The sequence below is a fragment of the Miniopterus schreibersii genome (genome assembly GCF_964146895.1).
Source record: "Miniopterus schreibersii genome assembly, chromosome: 1".
Taxonomy (NCBI): domain Eukaryota; kingdom Metazoa; phylum Chordata; class Mammalia; order Chiroptera; family Miniopteridae; genus Miniopterus; species Miniopterus schreibersii.
Genome location: NC_138101.1, coordinates 34521970 through 34549404, shown reverse-complemented (window position 1 = coordinate 34549404; position 27435 = coordinate 34521970). Strand labels below are relative to the sequence as shown.

The window sequence follows — 27435 nt, the reverse complement described above, 5'->3', positions numbered from 1 at the left end:
ATACACACACATATATAGTTTATTACTATATATTATATATATTACTGGCTATTCTGTAAACTACTCCTTTCCATCTTAATTTAAGAAATCAATTTATAGGTGGATGATGTTTAGATTTGGGGGAAATGAAAAGGAAAAATAAAAAGAAATCACCAAGATATTACAAGAGAAATTATAATTTGGCAAATTCATTCCAGCTTTTCCCTAGGCAAGGCTCCATGTTTGGGCACTCTTGGTAAATGTTCTTCAGTAATTGGAGATCTAATAAGTTTATTTGAAAGGACATTTTTCCTTCCATTTTCTCCGTATATAAAACAAGAAAAAATTAGCATTAAAACATCTTGTACTATCTTTATAAAATGGATATCCTCTTGGCTGTCATTCTTACATTTTGCCAATTGAGTGAATTTAAATTTCTAACATCAAAATGTAATTTATAAGGGAGGAAATAATATGATCCACCTCTGCTCCAATTTAATACTTAAATCTCTGATTGAAATTGGCTATTATAATAAAGCACATGTAGACTGCAGCTGGTTTATAAATAAGCACATAGTAACCTATATATTAATCTGCTCAAAAGTAAGTTATGCACCTTTTTTCAGCCAACATAAACATGCCCGCCCCATTTTTCTGGTTTACTCTGTCTGCAAAAACTGTGTAATTTTGTGCTTAGCTTACTCATTTAGGCAGATTGACTTCTTTTGCGTGGCTCATTTGGGCCGTAGAGGGTTAGGAAAGTTTACATACTGAAAACAGGAGGAAAGAAAGGCGAATAAAAAGAATAATTAATCATATAGTACATACATCAATACAATATCTACTAAATCTCAATCAGTTGTTTATTGGTTGGCAAACAAGTTTCACTTTTACAACAAATATTAGTAATGCGGTCATCCAACTTTGAGACCATACAAAATGGATCATAAATTTAAAAAAAATTATATGTGCTGCTAATTTAACTTTTGTATTCCTACATTACTTAAAATCCTGTCAAATAAATAAATTTTCCTGTTAGCAAACAGAAGAGTTTAAAAAAAAAAAAAATCACTTCAAAATAACTTGACCTTTTGATTCTTACTACAAGGGAGTGAATTTCCTTTAAGAATTGGTAGTGCAGGTGCCCATTTGGGATCAGACTGAGCGTTCAGCACTTTAATGCCTATGGGATACCATTTTTTTTTTCACATGCAGAAGCCCCACTAGTTCTATTGACACCTCTTGACTTCTAGAACCATAGCTACTGTCTTGGTGATGAACTGCTTGCCAAATATGCTTGCATTACAACAGATATGCACTGTAAACATAAAAGTTTGTCCTGCTCTAATTTGCAAAAATGCTCTTGGAAATATTCTGACTGAATAAAGATATATAGTGAGGAAGGAAGTCTAATTTTATTTATTTTATTTTTTTGTAAAAAATAATTTGTTTGCATTACTAGAAAATGATTCTTATAAAGTGATAGTTTCATTTATTTATTTATTCATTCATTTATTTTTTGCCAGGTGAAATTAAAAAAAAAAAAAGCAAAAGAAAGAAAGGAAAGAAAAAAAAAATGTAGAAAGAAAACAAAGATGAAAGGAAGGAAACTGCTCTCTTACTGGGAGACAAACTTGCAAGACCAGCACGAAAGAAAAAGAAAATTTCTTTTTTTTTTTTGCACTACATTAACAGGACTCAAATTCTGGAGGAACAGAAAGCAGACTATATGTGCAATGCTAGTATCTGTACATTACATAGAAACTGTTCAATTTTTTTCTGCCATTAGTTTTATCATCAGTTAATCCAGCAAATCATAAAATATGCATTTAGCATATCATTCTAGAATTCCCCTTCATTTCCGCGTTGATTTCGCTGTTGGACTCCGCGCCACAGCCACGCCCGCCGCGGGAGCCGGGCTGAGACTCGAGGCCTCGGGGTGAGTTCTGCTCGTGGTGTGCAGCACTCCGCTCCAGACGCAGCGCTGTTCCTCAGTCCCAACTGCTCTCCTGGCCTTCGAAAAAGCAGGTCCTTGCAATTCTAGTGACAGAGCCTCGGATGTTGGGACAAACACAACGGGATGGACAAGGCCACAAAGAGCGCCGTTTTCTCCATAGCTCGTTCATTAACATAATGAAGTCTCCACCTGGGGGGACGGGGAAGGGGGCCGGGGAATTTCAGCAGTTATCTTTCTCCCCTGGGCTGATCTAAAAATCCCAGTTTATAAAAAAATAAACAGGAAAGAACGAAAGAGGAGTCTGGGAGCCAGCGCCGCGGCGGTCAGGAGCGCGCCCGGCCCCGCGCGCCCTCTATAGGCTGGTGACCAGGTGCGCGGGGCCCGCGCCGGCGCCCCCCGGCGGGGAGGCCTCCCGCGTCGGGGGCGCGATGAGCCCGTCGCTGCTCCCGCGCCCCAGCTGGTAGTAGGTGTGCAGCTGGTGCCCGCGGTCCCTGGCGCCCAGGTTGGGCATGCTCTTGCAGTAGAGGTCGTCGGCGTCCGCGGCCCTGGGCGGCGCGGGGGCAGGCGCGGGACCGGCCGCGGGCTCGGCGTGCGCGCTGGGGGCGCCGGGCCCCGGGGACGCGGGGGGCAGCGCGGGCATGCTGGTGTAGCGCGAGTCCCGGCGCGGGGCCTGCGCGTCCTCCGCGCGCTCGTCGGGCAGCAGGGGGAAGAAGCTGTCGCTGTGGTCCTGGGGCAGCCGCCGCCGGGCGTAGTGCAGCGGCGGGCGGCTCCCCGCGGAGTAAATCCGGGGGGGCAGGAGGGGGGCGTCGGACTCCTCGTGGAGGAGCTCCAGGCCCAGGCCGTCCTCGTGCGCGAAGGCGGCGGCGTCGTCCAGGACCATGGCGCCGTCCTCGCGCGCGCCCCGGCCGCCCAGCTTGTTCAGGAGGTTGCGGCCCTGCTCGCGCGCGCGCTCGGGGCCGCCCAGGTAGGAGGGGATGTAGCCGGCCGCCAGCTCCTTCAGGATCTTCTGCTCCAGCGCGCTCTCGGCGGGCCCGTAGCCGCGGTCGATGATCTGCACGCAGTTGCTCAGGTACTCGCCGCCCGCCAGGCCGTAGCTGTTGCCATGGTTACCATTCAGTGGTAGAGTATCCATGACACTTGTATCCCTGGCATTGTTCAGAAGCCCCTCTGAAAAACATCACGGACACCATGACATTCATGCCCGGTTGGCACGGAACACACACGGACACACAAGCAGAAGCGTACGGCTGTGAGGCATGTATAAGTCGCTAGCCATGTTAAGTACCAGGTATTTGTAAATAAAAATACACTATTAAATTTAATGTACATATCTACATGTATGGACAATTGATAGAAATCCTATAAATGGAAAATCAGTATTTAAAATAAATCTTAAAAAAGAAAAAAACCCAACCCTATGAATTTGCAATTTACCCAAAAACGCTGCCTAAAACTACTTGAAGCCTATTTCAAGAGAAATTAGAAAAATAAGGCAAAATTTTGGTATAATCATTCATAGCTTTCAATTTATACACATCAAAGCCAATTCAGTAATTTGTTACCTTTAATTTTACATGTTGTCTTAACATTGAAATAGGCATAATAGTAACAATTCGTGTGTGGTACTTTGAATATATTGGTCAAAGTAAAAGAGTGAAGCAGTTTCTAAAAATTTCATACATAATTCTGTAGTATTGAAAATAATCCCTACATACAAAACCACAAAAGGATTACATTAAATTTGTCCGAGAGATGTAGTCATAAAATAATGCTTAGTCAAATAAATGGCACATCAAAATAATTTGCACATAGGTACTTTCAAAACAAAAGTATTTGTCTTTACTTTCTACATTTTTTTTTCTGCTATAGGCACTTTGGTTGCTATTATATATTAACCCATTAGTAATTATTTAGGATTAGATAATACTACAAAAGAATGTATAAAGACACAAGATCTGATTCCTACAAAACATACTGTATGAAAGTTTCCATTTCATAATGAGTGATGACTTTGTGTACATATTAAACTTTGGATTTAAAAAGAGATTAAACATTATATTCTGGGAAGAAATAGCTGTAGTGAAATAAATTTGACCACATGTTTATTCAAGATTTTTTGCATTCTCTTGAATGAACAGAAACCCAAGAATCTATAATCATTCCATAATTTACTTCAAATGTAAACCACAAAAGAAAATCAAACATTCGACTAATAGTGGTAAATAAGGGTATTTCTTTGCAGAACAATTAACTGAAGAATTCTATTAAACTTCTCAATACACTGCTAACTTGTGAAAATATAGCATTCATTCTATATCTGTGATGCAATTATGTTTATCAAAACTGAACTGGTTCACTGTTGGTTTAAATAAAGTATCCCAAATATGTCAATTTTTTATATAGACTTCTGATGAATACTCTGTATTCAGGTAACACAGTTTTCAAAAACAGCAAGGCATAAAATACATCAAAAAGCAAGCATCACAGACATAGGGTGAAGCGATTTATTTTCATGTTATAAGATATCTTGTAGACAAATCCACAATGTTAAGGAAAAAAAAGTAAATGCTTTTTAAAGGGCCACATGTGATGGGTGATTGCTGCTGCAGAGGCTGCTATGTTATGCTTGATGGTTACGGGCTCGTGACCGATGCATTGAAACACGTTTTTTATTTCTGTTGTCAATGCATTAGGTACGGGTTGAGACAGCCATAGTAAAAATAAAGTGGGCATATTGCACATGACATATATTTGTATGATGGAATGCAATAATAAAAATTAAAAGTTCATGAATTAGCAAAAAATAAATGCTTAATTTAAAAACAATTTAACTCACACGAACATTACATGAGACTTAACAACTACGTTGATTACGTGACACAGTAAAAGAATCAGACAACAGAAGCGTCTAATCTCTATTCACATATTTATATAAGTTGATTTATAAGTTCTTAGTTTTTAAATTGTGAGATGAACTGTTTTTAATAACTACATCATCTATATGTGATGCAATAAAAGTGAACTAAAAAAAATTACATTTGATATGCAATGTTTAGCTTTACTCCCATACTTGTCTCTCTGTAGGGCTCTAAACGACAGCATGAAGAAAAGGAAAGAAAAAACAACAAGTAAGCTTACAGCGACAGTAGGAGAACATGAGTAAAAAGCAAATTGATGATATGCAGAAAAAGGTCAAAGGAAATTATTCCCACTGCCCCAAAATTCATGAGTCTGTGTTACATGGTTTATCATAATTAAAATATTGAAATGTTAGTCAGAAAATAAGAATCCCCCCCTTAACACATGCTAATAAAATGAGTCTTTAATAAGCGTTTCTACTATTTGTAAATTTTCAAACAAATACACTTTTTTTTTTTTAGTTAAAATTATCACACCAACCAAGGAGAGTAAAAATTTGAGGGCAAGTCATGACTATTTCCACAACTACATTTTAATATTACACGTGTGTGTGTATGTTAGAAAATGCCTGCCTCTAAAAAGTGTTATTTAACTTTAAAGTTTTTCAGTAAAATTATGAAGTTTTTAGCTTGTATACAGAGAGAAAACTGTAGTTGAACGTTTTCATAATTGTTTTTTCCTTATGTATCTTCTCTTTCCATGTACAAAGATTATTTTCCCCCTACTGTCCCTAATACAACTGCTTATCATTTGTGATACTGATCAATCATGTCATTTCTGGAGCTCATATTCAAAAGTTATATAACTATGGAGAAAGAAAAAGGTTAAATCCAATCATTATTCTTTATCAAGAAAATGTGAGGGGGAGAAAATACCACCATCAATATCGTTTTCTTCTGGGTTGTTGCACAATCATATGCAATCAAACATTTTTGAGCTGATCCATTAAAAACGATCCTAGAAAAATTTTTTTTAAAAAAAAACCCATATTTTAATCAGCTCAAAAGAAATGTTCTTGCTGATTTTGTTTATAGGAAGGTTAAATCATCATACACACACGAAAATACTCCAGCAAATTCACTGGGCTAGATCATTTCAAGAGATTCTGACTTGTTACAATTTAACCCCTGCTTTAGAAATAAGGTGTGTGTACTTTAAATGTATATTTGCTTCTCAACAAAAGATCAACAACATTTCAAAATACAGAGAAATTTCTTTAAAATTTTCAAAATGGCTTTAGAAAGAGAACTGGAACCACTAAAGCTGAGAGGGAAATGGTTTGTAGGTTCCTTATGGTTCCCTCCTTATATGACAGAATTTTAGAAGTAGAAATTGAATGGAAGATTACAAGCTCAATCCCTGCTTTTCAGAGATGAGGAAACTATATCCAAGAGAGGCTGAGCCTTATCTGACTACCCTGCAAACAGTGCCAGAACTGGGGTCAGAAAGGGCATCTTTTGGATTTGCTCTGGGTATAGTATCTCGTTCTCTTCACACTGCCCTGGGCTTTGAATATTTACTGATATATTTTGTAATGTAACCTTGTATTCTCACCAACTATAATGGTGAATGTACTCTTCACTATATCCCATCCTACGGATGTCTTTCTTTAAAGTTTTAGAATTGAATTAAATAATTTGAAAACGTAAATTATTTTATAAAATCACAATTTCCTCTCTATATTAGGTTTTGTTGATAGGTTTATCTGTAATGCAATTGGTCTTACAAAAATTGAATTGTCCAATATTGACAAGATAGTGGTCTAGAAATACTACCCATGAAATTTTAAATATTTACACAGACAATCTAAATCCAATAAATAAAAAGATATTATTCATCTTTATTCTTAGCTCAGTAGGCTTCAGTAACAGTATAAACACATCTTCACATATTTTAAATGAAGGCATTATAAACAAAAATGGATACTTTAAATCTGAATGCTTCTTTGCTTGGATAGCATTGGTGCAACTGAATCCAGGACCCATAGAACAGAGCTAAGTGGTAATGCAACATAAACCACTCCAGTACATACCGAGACACCTATATTTCATGTAAGATTTCACCTTGCCAGTAAGAATATAAGTGCATTCATCTGAAAGCATAAGATTAGTAGCAATATGACAATCACCAAGATTTATTTTGGGTCAGTGGTAAAAAGTTATTTTAAGCACTACCATAGTTTATTAACATCTTAAAAATATTTAAACATCAAATAGCTGAACAGTTCCACTTTTGACTCTGAAAAACATTAATAAAATTATTTGCTATCTTATTAAGAAAATTCAGTAGAATTTATTTAATTTCCTGGCATAAACGATTAATCCATTCAGAAGAATCCTTTGTGTATTTATTGATAATCTTACTAGCAATATCCAGTAATAGATTCCATAGAAATAAGTTTTAAATTTATGTCATTATTTTACCTTTTGCATCATGAGAATTTCAATTTGATAGTGTTTATAGAAGTGTTTCATCCTTAGAAAAATATCCTAATTTAGGATACCAATAAAAATAAAATAAGACAAGAAGGCAGATATTGAATTAGGAAAAGGCCTTTTAAGGTCTGCTAAACTGTTCTGCCAAACCACCTCTGGTGCACTGGGCAAAGTATACTTGATTGAGCGCGCTACAATGAAATAGGGAATTGACAAATGAGAGAAAATCGGGAGGGGGGGATGACCAAGAAGAAGGACCTAGACACTCTCTCATGTTGATGGCACTGAGGTTACTTTCTGTACCAGGGAAATAGAAGACTAAAAGAAGACAGGCTAGCTGCTTTCAGGTATTTAAAGGACTGCCACAGAGAGCAGAATGCTTTGCTCTTTGCTCTAGAGGGCGAATCTAAGTGTCACGGCCAGAGGCAAATTTCAGCTCAGTGGAAGGAAAAAATAGATACAACAAATGGAGTGTTTCAACAGTTGAATGCAGTTGACCCTTGAACGACATGGGTTTGAATTGCATGGGTCTACTTATATGTGGATTTTTTCCCAATAAGTATTGTAAATGTATTTTCTCTTCCTTAGGATTTTCTTTTATTAGTTTTTAAATTTAATTTTATATTTTAAAATCTTCACCCGAGGATATTTTTTCATTGCTTTTTTCAAAGACAGTAGAAGGGAGAGAGAGAGAAACATCAATGTGAGAGAGACACATCAAGTGGCTGCCTCCTGCTTGTGCCCCAACCAAGGCCTGGCAGCAACGGAGGTATGTGCCCTTGGCCAGAATTGAACCAGGGACCCTTCAGTCCACAGGCCAATGCTCTAACCACTGAGCCAAACTGGCTAGGGCTCCTTATGATTTTCTTAATAACATTTTCTTTTCTCTAACTTTATTGTAAGATGACAGCATATAATACATATAACATATGAATTAAAAGTTAAGCTGTTTATGTAATTGCTAATGTTTCTAGTCAACAGTAGGCTATTAGTTTTCGGGAAATCAAAAGTTACATGCACATTTTTTACTGCATGGGGGTTGGGCACTCCCAACCCCTGACGTACAAGGGTCAATTATATATGAAATCCTGAGCTGGGAAGGGTCATGTTAGAGAAAATACATTAGCACAGATGGACAGAATGTCAGCAGTGTCACAAAGAGGACCCAATGAGCTCTGTTCCTTCCTTTGATTCTAAAACTCTATTCTTAGATGTGTGGGCCTTAAGAAAGCTAATACAATGTAAAGTTTGCTTAATTACTTTATCCTATTGACAAACAATTTGACTGTATTCCTGAAGTCACTTCTGAATTAATGACTTCGGTATTTAGAAATAACTTAAAATCATCCTTTTTAGTTGGCAAGGTGTCACCTGGGAAGCTCAGATGGCTTTAGACATGCAGTGGCCATGCTGAAACATACTTTTCTCCAATGGGCATTCACACTAAATTTTAGGCACTCATGCTCCGAATGTTCTACCTCTGACTGAGAAGGAAAACAAACAAAAAACTCCCACAATGGTTCTCACAGAGGATAAGACTAATTTTATTCAAAATTGCCTGAAAAAATAAAAACACTGTAAATCTGTCACATCCAACTTGAAGGAATTTTAAAAGTCTGTGTTACAGTGAATTTTCTTTCAAATATAATTTAAATAAGTAGATCACTGACTAGAATTTTTTTAAATAAAACTTTTATTTGAATTTTTTCTCCCCGTGGTCTCTTTACATATGATATGGATATTTTTAATGTCTTATCTTCAATATTATAAGTGGTTTAAAGAGATTTATGCTTATTTGTTTGATAAACAAATTTTTAAAAAATATTTTAAAATTAATTTTTAAAGAGAGTGGAAGGGAGAGGGAGAGAGCTAAAGCAGCATCGATGTGAGAGCTGAACTGCCAACCTTTTGTTGCACAGGATGATGCCGGCCAGGGCACAATTAAATTTTATGTCATTTAAAACCAGAGGATGGAGAGGAACCATATTCAAAAGCCTTGTTTTTAACATGTAGACATAGTAGAAAAAGGATTTTGTAACCGTCCTGAACCAGCTCACATGGGCACTAGAAAGCTAGGGTAGGACCTGATCTGCTGCTGTTCAGTTCACTGCTCTTTCCTCCATGTTTTAGTTCAGTGTAATTTTCCCTGGAGCTGATACAAATGCTTTCATCAGTCCTGACGCTTTGTGCTTAGAGTGTGCTCCATGGTATAACAGTGTACGATTACTTAATCTTATAACATTAAGACTAGTGGGTCAAGCATTCCTTTATCTTACTTACCTTAGGTAAATATCTTGTTTCTCAAAATAAATACATGGATATTCATTATAGAAATCAACAACAAGAAAAGTACTGACAAGCCACAATACATTTTATAACATTACAAAGAAACAAACACATATTGATGAATCAAGCATTTGTTTATCAGAAGGAAGGAATCCATTTCTCATTATGGAAAACCTAAGGAAAATGGAAAATAAAAGCACCAAGAGCGGTAGAAGGTGAAAGGAATCTGTGTGTCTGCTTCCAAAAGAAAGAAAAGGCAGGAGGAAGGAAAGAAAAATAGAACGTGGCCATAAAAGCTACAGAAAATGGGACTCTCACTTGAGAAAATTAAGATAAACTCCAGCACACCTTGTGCGTTGTACATGCTGACAGAAGGGTTGTTACAGACCGCCGGTTCCCCAAGCAATGTATTATAGGGATTGTTAGTACCATGCGGACGAAGCAGAGCATTGCTTATAAGATGATTAGCCATGGCTCCTGGAGCAGCCCCATAGAAAGACAGAGAAAAAAACAGGTCAATCAGGCAAATGTGTTTGAAAAAAAGAAAGGAAACATTTAGAATGACAACAGTTGATATAGTCCTGATTACAGGCAGGCAGCTAATTAGACTAAAAAATATATGCCAATAAAGCACACATGTTTCCAACAATGCACATATCCAAGTCAATGGAAAAGAAATAAAATGATTTACAATGTTGATTAAGCCACATTTAGGGTGTTCTCTTTTCCAAAGAATAAGCAAGAGTATATTCCCATGCTTGCTAAAAATAAAAACTAAAAAAAAAGCAAAATACAGTCTTTTATACAAACAAAACACAAAACAAGAGTTGAAAACAAAGAAAGAGAAGCTAAACTTAAAAAAATACCCCTCATTCACAGAAACCATTGGGTTGTTTTCAATGAAAGTAAAAGAGAATAAAAGGCAACATTTAAAACACTCATTTGGAGAGCAGCTGTTGACACAACAGAAGAATTTTACATTTCTTAAAGTTTTAGGAGGAGCCATTATTTAAGTTGAAATAAAATAAAATATATTCACTCTTATTAGTACACCATTGTAAGCATACTAATTAGGTGAACTGACAAATCTGATAAAATGGTAATATGGGTATTATTTTAAATAAAATATTAACTCCATGGTATCAAGCAATATACATATTCTATTTTCCATTTTCCAACTGGTTGTTTGGACTCTGGCAGAGTGAAGTAACAAAGTTAGATTTTTTCATCTCTTGTGAACAGATGTACTTAGTTTCTAATATACCATCAGTATGAGTTGCAACCTCCCACCCTCCAAAGCCATTTAACAAAAAAATCAAAAAATCAGAGGAGCAGTTTTATTAAATATAATTAGGGATGTATGGAAATGATAGGCAGAACGTGTATGCATGGGAGATGATGAAGAAAGAAAAAACGACCGAGGAAAGGAAAGCACAAGCTGTATAGGATAGGCTCAGCACTCTAGTATATGCTACTTTAAATATACACACATATTAAAGAATGAAAATATAATCCATAGATGAGAAAATATCTGCAAACAAATTTACAAATGTTTGCAATCCAACAAAGAGCTAGTATCTGGAACACAGAAAAAACTTTCAAAAGTCAACAATAAAAAAACCAACAAACAAAACACACACACACACACACACACACACACACAGAATCATTTCAGTTAGAAATGGGCCAAAGGCATCAACACATTTCATGGTCGAGGGTATCAAGATGGCAAAGGAGCTAAGGGAAGTACTGCTATTAGCCATTATGGAAAAACGGATTAAAATCACAATGAGGTGTCACCACATACTGAAAATAAAAATGGAGACAATATCGAACGCTGGAAAGGATGAAGAAAAATGATCACTCATTTTGCTGGTGCGAATGTAAAACAGTACAGCTACTCTGGAAAACAGTTTGGCAGATTCTTATAAAACTGAAAGTACCATTACCGTAATAGCTCCCCAGTTGTACCCTGGGACTTTTATCCCAGAGAAACGGAAATTCATGGTTACACAGAACCTGCATATGGATGCTCATGGCAGATTTATTTGTCATAGGCCCTAATGGGAAACAGCCAAGATGTCCTTCAACTGGCGAAGGGTTAAACAATCTGTGATGCATGCAAACCCTGAAGTACTACTTAGCAATAGGAAGGAACAAACGATGCACATAATAACCTGGATGAATCTGTAGAGAAAGGTACTGAGTAAAAAAGATACTTCTAAAGGTTATTATATACTGTGTGATTCAGTTATATACTAACATTCTTGAAATGACAAAATTCAAGAATTAGGGAACTGACTGATTGCACAGGGTTAGAGATGGAAGGGACGGTAAGTGCATAAGGTCATAAGAGAGCAACCTGAGGCGTCTTCACGTAGATCCAGGTGGAACTACTCTGGACATTGATTGTGGTGGCGTAGACAAGAACCTACTCTTGTGATAGAATTGCATAGAACACACACACAAATACAATTAAATTAAGAACTATTGAAGAAATCTGAGTCAGCTTGGTGGATTATATTAATGTCAATACCCTGGCTGTGATACTGTAGTATAGTTTTACAAGATATTTATCGAGGGAAACCTGGTAAAAGGTAGATGACTTCTGTATTTCATATAACTGCAAGTGACTCCACAATGATCTGAAAATAAAAAGTAATTGATGTTGAATGAATAAACAACATTTAGTCACTTGTAGAAAATGTTAAAAAATGAGAAGGAAAAATTTGTCCCGGGAATTTTAACTTTTTAAAAATTATAGCTCTTTGCCATATGGTAAAGTCTCAGTCATATAACAAATATTTTAATGTCAACATTGGGTAGTGAATATCTCTTGATTTAAAGGGCAGTATAGCTTGTCAGATCTCTAGAGATGGAAAGTTTCAGTTCTTTCAAGAAATAAGCATGTGTTTGCATCTTACACATACTGCCAAGAATGAGCATAGAACTAGCATTGAATCTTTCACTAAGTACTTGATGACTATTTGCTGAAGTTGTACAACATATATATGTGTGTGTGTGTGTGTATATATATATATATATATGTTTTTACACAGTGTAAAGGCAGAATGTCAATTTATCATATAATATGTATATCAGGATAGTATTTCCATTAATAAATTAAATACATGAAAAATTAATAAGAAAATATTAAAGAGTTGGCTATAGTGCTTTTCAGATATGGAATGGAATATTGTAAACCTTAAACATGTATATTGTTGATGTGACACAAATTTCAGATTGTTAAGAGATAGGATTTGGTCTGCAAAATATTTTTAAAAAGCAAATTACATGTAGGTTATACCTGCTATTACATATTTATTATTCTAGCCTATTTTTCAAGTGAAAAGGAAAGTTAGTCTTCTAATAGAAATAATTACTTTCTAAAATTACTCCAAATAAGCACTTAAATAGAAAATGAAAGATGTAAGCAACTTAATATATTGAACTAGGGTAAAAACCTTAAAAATATAAAATTGTCCATACTCTTTACACTCCATCACAAATCAAATAAGGGGTAAAATCTTTATGGCTGTGATTCATATCTCCATTGCTACACATGTCCCTTCATTGCCACACAGTATTTAAACTGAACTAATTGGAAAACAAACAGTAGGCTACAAAAATTGCATGCTACTATTTCTCTTGCTTCACACAGCGTATAAAATAAAATATTCATTTGTTTTATATATATATTTGTTATATATATATTTTCTATACTAATGTATAGCAAGGTGCTCTGCTTAAGTGTTCTCATTACAAGAAAAAAAGTTTTGTAACTATGTATGACTCATCGGGGTAATCATTTTGAAAATAGACAAATATCGAATCATTATTTTGCACTCCTGAAACTAATATAATGTTGTATGTCAATTATACCTCAATAAAAATAAAGAGAATAAAAATAAATAAAAGAATAAACACTCTAAAAGAGAAGATAATCTGTGCTTTAGAATAAGGAAACCATTGAGTTGGGATGAATCAAACATAAGCAAGAAGTTGGTGACTCAGTATTTTGGTTTTTGTTTATCTGTGCAGTTTATAAAAATCTAAGAATATAAGAACAACAAAAAAACTGTAATCATACCAAAATAGAGTTCCATAATAAAATTATAGTGAAGCTATCAAAATCTTTATAGATAATTCATCTGGTTGTATCTTTCGTAGCATACAGTTCATTTTCAGATTTTTCCAATTTAAAAAAAATTTTTTTTGGATATAAAGTACTTTTATCTGTAAAACTATTAATGTAGAAGGACTGTTATTTTCTCCACAAATTATGTGAAGATGTTTTATTCAAGTGATCTTCCTATTTTGTAGAATTGTAGGAAGATTGAGATTTTTTTTTTAGTTTTTTTTTAATCCTTACCAGAGGATATGATTTTAGAGAGAGGAAGGGAGAGAGAGAAACATCCATGTGAGAAATAAACATCAATCAGTTGCCTCTCTCGGTGCCCTGACCTGGGATTGAACCCACAACCTGGCTATGTGCCCTGACTAGAAATCGAACCTGTGACCTTTTGGTGTATGGGAAGACACTCCAAACAACTGAGCCACCCGACCAGGACAAAGACTGAGTTTTAAAGTTCATTTTATTTATGATCAATTCCTGGTAATGTGGGAAGGCCAACAACCGTAGTAGAAATGCTACTGGCATACAACTGTGCTATGACACAATGTTGGCTAAATGGGATGATATTCAATGTCAACTTGCTGGCTTTGGTAGGGTGCTTCCACAAATTGGGTGCAATCCAGAATCAGTTAATTATCTACAGCCATAATGAGTGACATACAATCATAATTGGAGAGCCACTTGCTGTTCTGTTAAATCTAAAACCACATATAAACTTACAAAAAATAATTAAAAACTTTAGAAACATTTTCCATTTTATCCTTGGTATTGAGGACCTTTTTCAGATAGGAAAAGAATCATACTTTAAATTGCTTTTTTATTATCACTCACTTTTATACCTCATGCACCATTTGAAACCAATGCAATTAATGTCACTGAAACTAACTTCAGTCCTGAAAATGGAGAGTTATATTTCAAGTGAGGGCTCAGTAACAGGAAATCCAAAGTGGAATATGAAATTTGATGATTAATGTTTTACAAGGAGTATTAAGTTACCCATGAGCTCTATGGGTTTGCTAGTACAAAAGAAAGAGGGACATGTTGGAGTAACCAACCAATTAATTATCCCTCATTTGATTCGCCTGGCGAAGGTGAATGAAGTCAATGCACTTTCATGCTTTTCATGGACACTCAGGGCTTGCAGTGACCTAAAGATGTCACTCTTCCTGTCAACATCCAAAACATGTACAGTTTTCCTAGGAGTTACTACCACATGATTCCTACACTCCCCACTCATATTTAGGTATTTCAATTATACCTTGAAAGGTGGCACGCACTGTGTTGCAAAAACAAAAACAAAACAAAAAAACAATAGCTTGTTGCCAACGCCCAGATCTTTTACCCCAAACTTGAACAGAACCTGTCTTCCTCTGCCTTTTACGTGCAGTTACTTTGTTCTTTTCTCTAGAGCCGCACTGCAATTCGCTTGTCTGCTGAAGTCTATTCTGTTTGTTTCTGGTTGTTTCCCCCACTTACTCAGGTCTCTCTGAATTCTGAGGCAGTGTTCCAAGGTTCTGTCGATGCTGTCTATTCCCCTTCCCTCCAACCAACTTCTGATTTGTAAACTTCCCTTCTAATAGCTGTGAAATTGCTGAAGACTTCCAAGAAGATCAGTGTTTACAGACCATCTGTCACTGTTTTTCAGCTGCAAAGTTAAGCTTACTGGTTAGACAGTTTGAAGACACAAATACCTAAGTTGCTGCTGGGGGTGGGGAGGGAGAAAGTTACAGCACTACATATATGAAAAGAAGGTTTATGTGCTAATTTCACTGGAAATGGAAGCCCCAGGAAAACAGGGAGTCCCAGGAAAACAGGGTTTTTTCATTGTTCTATTCTAAGTGTCTAGAATAGTTCCTAGAGCTCAATAAATATTTTCTTAATTGATGAAAAAACCTATGTGAAATCTCTGGCATCGAGAAAATATAAAACTAAAACAAAGTCATTTTATCAACTATGAGTGGTTTTATAATTTGAGTAAATTTTTTAGGAGTGTCAATTATGCAATTCCTAATGTGATTTATTTCCTTGTAGCTTTAATTATGCCACATAGTATAACACCGAAACTTTTAAAGCAGAAATAAACACTCAATACTAATTGTAGATAATAAATAGGTGGGAAAAAAACACAGGACTCAAAAAGCTCAAATTGGGCAAAAAGCTGAAAGCTCAAAGTGGCTATGTAAAAATAGGCGTCCTTAATTATCCGACTCACTAAATCCTGGCTACAGTCCACTCATACCTGCTTATGTGCTGTCAGAAACAGAGTCAGCTCTCTAATAAAGCCATGGGAAAGGAATTAACACGGAATTTCATTATATGTGAAGCACCAACAAAACTGTCAACAAAAGGCCGACCACAAAGCCTTTTCTTCCTGGTGAAAGTGTAATACAAAGCAAGTGGGATTTTCCTAGTCCATACGAAAAACTTAAGAACGTTTTTTCTGACAATTACCTGGAAGTCGGACCGCTAGAGCTACGGAAAAAGATGAAGTGTAAAATCATAGTCATTTTAAGAAGAGACTTTTTTATTCTCTTTTAATCCGCACCCAAGGATCTCTTTATTGGTTTTTTTTTTTTTGAGAAAGGGAAGGGAGAGAAAGAAACATCAGAGAGAAACAGAGAGAGAGAGAGAAACAGAGAGAGAGAGAGAAACAGAGAGAAACAGAGAGAGAAACAGAGAGAGAAACAGAGAGAGAGAAACAGAGAGCGAGCAAAACAGAGATAGAAACAGAGAGAGAAACATCAGAGAGAGAGAGAGAGAGAAACAGAGAGAGAGGGGGAGAGAGAGGGAGAGAGAAAGCTTGATGTGAGGCAGAAACATCAATCCGTTGACTCCCTTACATGCCGGAACTGGATCAAACCCAAAACCTAGGTATCTGCCCTGACTGGGGATGGAACCCGCAACTTTTTGGTGTAGAGGTCGATGCTCCGACCAACAGAGCCACCTGGCCAGGGGGAGTCTTTTTCTTTTTTCTTTTATTTGTACCTGAAGATAGAGGCTGATGTAAATGTTTCTGAATTAGTGAAATTTGAATGAAATGACTATACTATTTTTGAGTGTGTATTTTTACCACAAAACTGTGATATGTCTTTTCGCATGAAAATAAAAAGAGGTGTTTTGACACTGGGAGGCTCTGACTGTCTAGGCCAGTTCAGTGTGGTACATAAAATTGAAGACTGACAAAGAACCCAAGTCAGATCCCTGTGCTTCGAGATTATGACATAAAGAACAGATCTGAAAAAGATGACAGTGGGATCCCACTTGAATCTGTACTCTATCACTCAGAAACATAATTCAAACAACGCTTCTTCCTGAACACAGGCTAACAAAGGTGTATGAAAAGCTCTTAAAATAACTTGAACTGTCATTGTGCTCTGTCCCTCACACTTCATTAAAAAAAAAAAAAGTACTTACATTCTTATTTGATTATATTGAATGGGAAAAATTTCATATTTCCAGACCGTGGTGATCTAATGAGCCAAATCAATACATCCATTCTTTAGCAGTCACATATCAATATGCTCCAATTTTAAAATTCTTGTGATTTATAAATATATAGGATGGTATATGTTGTGTTTTTTCTCAACAAGACACTTTAAACCAGACGGTTCTTTCTTCCTTAATATACATCAACCTCCATCCCATTCCCTCATGGTTCTTTCCCTTGATTTGACATTTTTCTCTTATGAAGTCATCTCCATTATGTACATAAACTGATATACATAAATCAGTTATAGATAAAGCAGAGTTACTATTGAATAATGCCCCTGCCTTTGTCTTCACATCTTAATTTTGGCCTATAACGGAGACTTCATTTTGTGCAAGTAAATACTGGGTGGGGCAAAAGTAGGTTAACAGTTGTGAACACACGAAACACAGAGTTTATTCCTGTATTATTTATTGTATTACTTTTCATACGAACAACAGTAAACTTACTTTTGCCCCACCTTGTATAGTTTCACTAATGATACTCTAGTATTTTCTGTAGAACTAGAATGCTAACTTCAGTGAAAGGCGAGGGATACTTTACTAGGAAATGGTGTCTATGACATCGTGAAACCATTACAATTGTATGTAAAATGCTTTAGGTCTGTGTTGGTGTGCTCAGTTGGGCAGGCACAAACGCCTGCGCTTCTTCCTGGTGAAATGGTGCTGTGGCTTTTATTTCCTTTTCACAGAGTTCAGTATCTTCTAACCAATTGCAAAAAATCATTATAGAGAAAGGCTAGAACTTAGAGCTTAGAGCTGAGTGAGGTTGTAACATAATCTGTCTACCACAACCATGTCACATATGAAGAAACACAGGTCTAGAGATATCTACCGTTTCCAATGTCTCATGCTTCTGGCAGTCTAAACAAGTCAATGATCTTTAGCATTCTCTCCCCAAAATATGCTTCAACAAAATTTTATAAGGAACCTTTGAGGAACGCATTACTTTTTCATTTGCTTTTCTGTAATGTTTGATTATTTAATTTTTCTATTCATGTATTAATTTACATGACACAAATAAAAATAAATGTAAATATATACAAAAGGCTTCTAGAACTATGAAGAACTGATTCGGCAGGCACTGTCTATTTTAAGTATGTTGTTTACTATGTTTTGCTTTTCTACGTTACAAAACAGTATCAACTCATGATCTACGGGAAGACAGTGCAAGCAATGGTTAGCTCAATTTTAAAGGTCTGTTTTATAAAATAGAGACAGCCATGTAAATGAAGACTGAGTCGTTTATAATATAAAACTAACAGAATCTACATGCTATTCTTGAAAGTTAAATAAGGTAACTTTAAAATCCACAGAAACCATAATTTTATATTTTTTTACTCTTTGTATTCAAACAATGAATGAAATTACAGTGTCAGGGAAGAAATATTTTCTTGAAAGCTAAGAACTCTTTCATCATTTTTTTTCTAAAGTCATAAATTGAAGAGCTGACATCTTGATTTATCACACTGTGTACTTTTAATAGCCAACAAGTTTGCTATTAAAATTTAATCAACCAGCCTATTAAATTTTTTCAAATGGTTCCGAGATACTTTAGCTTCTTTTAATAGCTAATTCAGTCACTGGGAATCTATTAATATGGATTCCAATGACATGTATTCTCCAGATTACAGATTGGGTTGCTGTTAGTTCAATAAGAAAGAAATATTCTGAATACAGAGGTGTTGCCTCTATTTTAATACATAAATTCAGAGCTTTAAAGCTGTGAACCCTAGAAATTACCTAGTCTGTTTCCCCTTTGTTTTGCACTAACTTTCTTTATAAATGTCTTCTTGTCCAGACACATACATTTTCTATAATAAATACTTAAAAGACAAATCACTGGGTAATATGTTGTCCACATTTTCAATTTACAACATATTTTCAAAATGCTGCCAAATGTGTTTGTACCAATTCACACTTCGGTGAACAGTATATATTTCTCAAATTCTAGCTAGGACTTGGTATTGTCAGGCTGACATTTTTGGCAATTTGATAGTGTTATACATTGTATTTCCCTGATTACCAGAGAGATGGGCTAATTTTTCACATCTTTATTGGCCTTAAGGGTTTTCTATTCTGTGAATTTCCTGTTCTTTTGTTCACATATATACTGAGTTGTTGAATTTTGCTTATTTATTTTTAAACATTCTTTATACAGTGTGGGCTCTAACATCTTGTTTGTTAATTATGTGTTGTTTATGCTTTCTCCCAATATCTCACCAGTTATGAGTACTATTTTTAAATTTTGAGTTAAGAACTTTTTCTTTTAGTTATGATTTTTATTTTGTTTTTAAGAACTCCTTCTTTAACTAAATCTAAAGTATACTTTCTCCCTAAAGTTTTATTATTTTTATATTATAATTATATTATGCTATATTATGTTATATTATATTATAAATTATACATTTATTGCCACGAAATGCAACACAACTGTGTTGCAGATGAACTGATGCCATTAGATATTCACTGTTGTTTTGCACATAATTAGCTGAAAGCAAAGCTGCTCAGAGATGTGAAATTTTCTGACCTCTCAAGCCAACACTGGTAGAATTGGAGCTCAGAATTGTTGGTAAATCTTTGCTTCACAATAGAGGAAGTTGCTGGTCTGCAGAAGAAATGATGAACCTATCTTCCACACTCATTCATCTCTAAAGCTCGTCTTCTGTAGTCAAAGGCATGCATTTCTGTGTGCTATTAACTCGGATATGTTGAATACATCGTCATAGTACTCAAAACAAAGAATACTGAACCTAAAGATAACAAGCCAAGTTTGCTTAACCACAAGCAATCCAACAGTAAATCACAGTTATTTTTAGTAAGAATGCAGCATGTAGTATGTGGTATGCAGTCAACCCCACAACTGTATTTATTTGTAAATCACACATTGCTTATGCATTTTTGCTAAATAAAACAAAACTCAGGACAAAGAAAAGTATAATAACTATTTAACAACATAACATAATTTACCAGTGTGACGAAAATATGACTTCATATAATTCTCTGCCCTATACTGGCATACTGTCTTATATTGTGCAATTATTTTAACTTACATGAAAAAGGTCTATCTTGGCTATAACCTGAATTTTAAATTTGGCATCTACATTTGAAAAAAGTATGTTTGAGCAAAGTAGATATGAATTAAAACAAGATTATTTGTGAATAAAGATATTCTCAACAATGTTGTTCATAGAAGACTTATATCCTATAATCATAATCAAATCTGTTCTGTTTAGACTGAGGCCATTTCAGGAAATTTATATTGTTTCTATTTTTCCATATTAAGATTAACTATCTTCCTTCAATCTATATATCCTCTTAAATCTTTCTTAATTCACTAGTGGTGTTCTGAGGCTATAAATTACTTTCCATAAATGTGATGGGTAACTTGTCTTGGTTTTTAAAGCACCCTCATTCCTTATAACGATAAATGATGAAGAAAGCCTATTATGAAAATCGTAGGAACCTATCACATAAACACTTTTAAATAGCATGCAGTATATAAGGTTGAGCTCCATAAATTAGAAGCCTTTGTATGCAATTCCACAGGTAATATTTTAATTGGATATTACATAATTATTGGTAATAACTTATCTTTTTTCTAAATGTAGATGTTTTTGGCTAAATATAGATACATCTTTCACATTTTACTTTTTCATGTAATTGAGTTAATTTCTATGCACTTTCAAAATATCAGATATAACAATATGTGCTTCTTAGAAAAATAATTTGAAAGGCTGATCACTTTGTTAACTTTGGATATTCTATACTGCATTTATATCATCACAACCTTTATAATTCAGTAGGTACATTTTTTTTCAGATGAGAGGTATGGTTAGGTTGTCTGTTTTAAAATTTTGAATTATAAGACATTTCAGTTTTTGTTAAAACCAAATCAGTACATAAAAGTAATAAGTTTAATGTATAACATTATCACTATCTATTTGAAGTCAGGCAAATAGATTTTTTCTACTTGTCCTAGGCATTGCTACGCTGTCCTGACAGAGAACACAGTTTCAAGGAATACCAAGTTCATGAGTTCAAAGATCTCATGAAAGTTGTATCTTTGGTTCTATTACTGATTATAGGCAGAAGTTATTTACCCAATTTATTAACAGAATTGTTTCTTAACTAAAATATTCATCCTTTTAGTGAAATATGAGAAACTGAAAATTAAGATATAAGGATCCTACCAATAAAATACATTCTTCCAGGGAAGAAGAATGATTGTAAAATTCTTCTTGCAACCTAAGTGTTACAATTGAACAATTCTGTGCAGCAATGCAGCTCCTCCATATCAACCAGTTTTGGAAAAGCAACATGTGTTGGCCAATCTATCTCTCTACTCTTTCCCTAAATGAACAGGGTGAAACCACACTAAAGGCCTACTTAGGAAACAACTAAGTGAACGGAAAATAAGGAGTAAAGATGTGAAGAACTGTACTGTTACTATCTTATTTCCATGTGAGGTGATAAAAATCATTTTGAAATAATTCCTGGAAAATTTCTTTATTCTAAGCTTCAGCAACCTGCATGAAAAACTGTTATCATAAGAAGAGAATAAAAATTTTTGGCCCGGCCAGGCATGGCTCAGCGGTTGAGTGGTGCCGTAGGATCCAGGAGATGGCGGTTCGATTCCCGGTCAGAGCACATGCCCGGGTTGCGGGTTCGATCTCCAGTCGGGAGCCTGAAGGAGGCAGCTGATCAATGACTCGCTCATCATTGATGTTCTATCTCCCTCTCCCTTCCTCTCTCTAAAATCAATAAAGATATATTTAAAAAAAAATTTTGTTAACATGTATAGGTACCATGTATAGGGCTTTGTGGTCAGGAAACTGTGTTTGGAATCTAGACTTTGCCCTTTACTAGCCACATGACCTTGGACAAGTTACCAAAATACCCCAGCTTCTTCATATAAGGATAACAGATAATGAAGTGTACAATAAAGCGATTGCTACGCACATCAAAGAAGAAATCACAAATTTATTGAGAACTATACAGGGACATACTGTATTCTATTAGAGAAAATAATACCAATGATTTCTGAAGGTAAGTTGGAGTATTCACATTAAGTTCTAAAAAAGTTGATATTTTTGAAAAATTATAAATGCTCAGCAACTTATACGTGGCAAACAATACCACTTCAAAACTAAGGTGGAAATGATCTGTAGGTAGCACCATAGTTAGAAGTTAACAGGGAATCTCACTGTAGCTTGTTTGATGATAAAAGAGGTAAGAAATACTGCCAATTATAAATAAGGCAATAAGATAATAAACCCTAAAATAAGAAATCTCTTTGTGAAGGAGTCTGTGAAAGATATAATAAAATAATGATAATAATAATAATTTTTACTATTGTGTAATTGGCCGTGAGAGGTCGGACGATTTGAAGGATTTGTATCAAAGAGAAAATTAAAAGCTAAGCTCAAGAAGGACTCACTGGGCGAGCATTTAAAAGCTTTTTTTCTTTTTCAGTTCCTGCTAACAATTGATAGCAAGAACATTTGCTCCTGATTGACTAATAATCAATAGTTAATATATTTCATTTTTCAATGGAGAGTTCATTTTGAAAATTATTTGGTCTTCTTGAGTTAGAAATCAGGATATTCATAGCATTGTTTAACTATATTTTTGACACAGCATCTCACTTAAAATCTGTACCTATTTTGCTTTTGTGCTATTAAACTGCTTTTTCTAACAGATTTCCTTATGGTACATTTTCTGATTGTCTTTATTAATGACATGTACAAAGGAAAGCAATTAACAGAGAGAGCACTGTTGCTTCATTTATAAATCAAGAATATAAAGGTAAAAAAATACTAGCTATAAATATAATGAAAAATCTCAAATAAAAATTTTATACTTGCCATAGGCTACTTACTATATTTGTACTCATATCATCATAATGCTTGCTCATAACAAAAAGTAATTTATTATATATGCCATTCTGATTTGTTAGCTATGCAAGTACTCTTAGGCACCTCATTAACTGCTGTTAAAATTTTCACAAATAGGTGTCAGATTATATTAGAATCTGGTTAATATTTACAAACAATGATTTTATAATCCTTCAAAACAGCCAGGCTTTGGGGCAATATGACATATTTTATGCATATAAGCCAAACTATATTTACTGACATTAATAAAGTGCAGTGAATGACTATGAGTGTTTCGCCCTAGTAGCTTTAATTTATAGAAATCATTAATCACAGTGAAACACCACTTGCACTTTTTATTTGCATTTTTCTTTAAAAACAAAATATGCTTAGTAGCTTGAATATTAATGAGGCGCCAGGTGATTTATTGTGGAGTTTCTTCTGTCTCAGTAACCAGCCTCCTGAGAAAGACAATACAGGCTCTGAGAAGACATGAGTTTAAAATAGGAAAGAGTCACATCCCTGCTGAGCTACAGAACTGGTTATTTAGCAGGGCTGCCTGAATTGAACTGGTGTTCTGGAGGGCAGGATAGGGTTTGAAGGAAAGAGAAGACTGTATTTGCTTATATCATGATCTAAGGTAGGGAGAAGAAATATCTTACCTTTATTTCCTAAATGCTAAAATATGGTTACAAATCAGAAGTGAAAAGTACAACTAAGGCATATGTAATTTGCATTTAATTTTTGATTTAGAAGAGACAATTCAGTTTTATTAGTTGATTTCTTTTTGTTAGCCTCAAGGGTAGCACCATCTTAGGTAAATTATTATTTCTTTTACTTGGCATTCAGATAACAACCTCATTCCTCCCACCTAATACTAGAAAATAAAAAAAAGAAAGAAAACCTGCAGTAGTGAATGATAAATTTAAACATCCTACTGCTTGAGAGCACTGGCAAGAACCAGTTTTCAGTTGCAGAAGATATAAGTAAACTTCTGAATAAAATAATAATAACAATAATATTCATGTTTTAGTCACTGCTGTAACCAATTAAAATATATTAAGTGACTTAGTGCTCTCTAGGTCCCCCTGAAGGGGGCATTGGTTGTATCCCAATTGTATAGAGATTAAGAAGTTAAATAATTTACCAAAATCACTGGGTTTAAATTCCATTCTCAAAACCATTGTACATAACTGCAGTGAGTAAGTCAACTACTTGCAAATGTCTCTTTGATGGCACCTTTCCCCTTTGTATTGACAATGCTTCCAACAAGTGAGGTCACCTTTCAGTAGGTAGTGTGCCACTGAGAGTCAAAATTTACCCTTAAAATTTATGAGAAGATTGCCATAGGCCAACATCATTTTACTATTACATAAATTTACTGAGAATGCATGTACAGATTAATACGCCTCTGAACCTCCAAAGGAGAATGTATTAGACTTAATAAATAAGTGCTACACATCTACAGATCAGTCTTCTGTCATACGACAAATTTAGCTCAAAGTCAGCATTAGTGGTCAGTTCACCATGTATAAAAATCTAAATTGCATTGTGTGGGAGGTTGATGAGATGGAGGGTGGGAGGGAGGGGGAAATAAAAACCCTTGATGCTAGCCAAGCCAGTGTTCCAAAAGAAGAAAGGCCTTTTTGCTAAATCTGCCCCTCAGATGGGGCATATCTTTTCAATAAATCAACAGCTGGGGTAAGGGTGGGGCACCTTTTTGTAATATGCAACCATAGCATATTGGTAGCAGCTATCCAGCAAAACTTGATTTTAAACTGAAGTTTCTGACATCTATTTGACTAATTAAATAAAAAACGGGTATTACATTATTCATGATGAAATAAAGCCTAATAAAATAGAATTTTAGAGAGTACCCCAATTTCTCCATAGATCTACAAAAAGAGTGGAAACAATTAATTGAACCACCAGAGAAATTTTTTAGCAGATGATTCACTGGCGGATCATACTCAAGTTTTAGAGGCAATGTTAATCTAAATTGTTCAAGATGACATTTGGCCAGCAGACAGTGTGGGTAGGAGGTACAGGTGTGAAAGATTACTCTACCTACAAATTGTTTCTATTACTGCGAGGAAGTTGGAGCTAACTAGAAATTTGGATTAGATTTCCAACAGATGTGGAAGGAGCTTGGGGACTGAGGACTGACTTTAAGGTGGTTGAAAATAGTAAATATTTAAATGAACAAATGAATAAACCCTGTAGTGGGGTTTGTGAAAACTTGGGTTTGGATCAGAGTCAGCCTTACTTGAGACTCTGTAATTAACCATCATCTTAGGGTTCTTGCAAAGCCTTTCTACCTGTGTGTTCAGTGGCACGAGTGAAGTTAACCAGACAGTAGCCCTGGGGCATTGGCCTCAAGGAGTTCTGGATTTGTGTGAACCTGTAGCATTGCAGAAAACAAGTTGGCAGGGGAAAAATATTTGAAAATGTACAGGGAACATTAGGAAAACATCTTCATAAATACAGATATTCTAAGGACCAATGTAGTGGAAGGTTTTAAAGAGATGAGGTGACCAAATAACAAAATCCCAAAGAGAATATATAAGAATGATTACATGAATTGAAAATGATCAATAACTCTTCCAAGATGTCCTATGATTCCAAGGATAAAATTCCAATAGTAATCAAGTCTATCACACGGGGAAATTTAGACAGCTAATCTGATATGTAGGATGTAACAAGTTGGTTCAAGAACAGAATATTAGAAATGGTTTTTAAAAATAAAAACTATTGAGAAGGGATCCTGCACTGCATGGTAGATACTTTACTCTTAATGGATCCCAGAGATGATAATGATGGTTTCTTGTTTAGGAGAATAGGTGATAAGACATACAGAATTTTAAAAAATATATATTCTTTTAATGAATCAGGCATGGTATGAATAGGAAAGAAAACCTACAGTGAAAATAGGACTAATTTTTAGACAATGTCTTGTGTTTTCAAGGACTGGATCTGTTCTAAAGGCAAAAATCAGAGATTTAATATGTCTAACTTAGAGAAGAAAATTTTTAAAAATTTGCTACTTATAAGAAACTAAGAATGAATGGAAAGTTAGAATATATGAAGATGTAAAGATGCAGGACTATTTTTGTTTAATAATACGGAATGTAATCTTTTGAATAAGCAGAGGTGAACAGTTATGTTGCTGAGGTGACCAAAGTGTTTATCCAGAAAGGTGAATCTTGGGTGCCACCTACCTAAACATGATACACACGCCTGAATGCAGGGAAGATAGGGCCCTGGGAAATAAGACAAGATTAAAGAAGGCGGTTAAAGGCTATCTTCAGAGATATAATATGAAGAAATAAAATTGTAAAGTACTCCACTGATCTAAGGTAAAAAATAATGAGATGAGAATACAACGAGGAGTTTCTGACTTGGGGGCTAGAAAATTAATACAGGAAATCAAGAAGACCACTGTGATGTCCAACATTAAAGTCCCCGAGGGAAAGGAAGAATATATATCTTGAAAGAAAAGATCACTGCCTGGCCACACTTCAAATCATAAATTCAATCTAACTCTCTCCCAAAGTCGTCATTAAAGTAACTTATCGGATGTCACGAGGAATTTCATACGTTCTTTTCAATAACTTTAAGAAATATCTTTAAAACTAAAGATTTAAAAAATAGATTTAAATATATGATCAGTCAATATAAAATATTATTTTCTGTAAATATATTTCAAATTGACCCAGTCATCTACATGTTACATATTCCCAGTTGCTGAAATTCTTGAGAAAGAACTAAAATGGGCACAGCAATATTATATAATGTGACTGACCTTAAAATCAAGGTCATAAAAATTATCTACTTAAAAAAGTTTCGCTTAAGTTACATACTTTACTATTTTTACATAAATTTAGATCACTTTGCTAGACAAAATAATTTTACATATTTTATCCATCTTTACAGCAGGAAAATACACAGTGCATCATTAAATCATATTATCTCATGTTTTGTTTAAACAACAATTATTTTATGGTTTCTATAATCATTAGATGCAAGATTCTTCTACTAATAAATCATATTAATAAGGATAGTTTTCTTTGTACATACTGTAAATTTTCTATGGGATTATTTTCAGAATAAAAAAAATCTGTCACTATGGAAGCAAATTAGTTCTTAAACTTTTGAGGCATTTTTAAGTAATTTGTTTTCTATAATTCGAAAATTTGTCAGAAAGTTAGAGTATTCAGATTTAAATAAATTTTCACAAACTAACCATTAAAATTAAAAATTAGATGTTAAAAGGATACTTGAGTGATATGTAAATCAATATACTTCAGCAAATAAGAGTAGACTAATAATGAAACAAAATACAAGAAGGAAATTGTTTTACTT

At 34.9% G+C, this 27435-nt stretch overlaps 1 protein-coding gene across 11 annotated transcripts in view; it reads right to left on the bottom strand.

Moving 5' to 3' along the window:
* Positions 1 to 819: 819 nt before the first annotated feature.
* The window catches only part of ADGRL3 (adhesion G protein-coupled receptor L3), a 698136-nt gene continuing 671520 nt past the window's right edge, over positions 820 to 27435 (bottom strand). For 10 of the 11 annotated variants that reach the window (XM_081145466.1, XM_081145468.1, XM_081145467.1 and 7 more), the window contains one exon: positions 820 to 3103. In XM_081145466.1, the coding sequence (XP_081001592.1) occupies positions 2289 to 3103 (815 nt within the window). In that variant the 3' untranslated portion in view covers positions 820 to 2288. Of the gene's footprint in view, positions 3104 to 26291; positions 26334 to 27435 lie in introns of all 11 variants that reach the window. The other variant, XM_081145463.1, reaches the window with a different exon arrangement.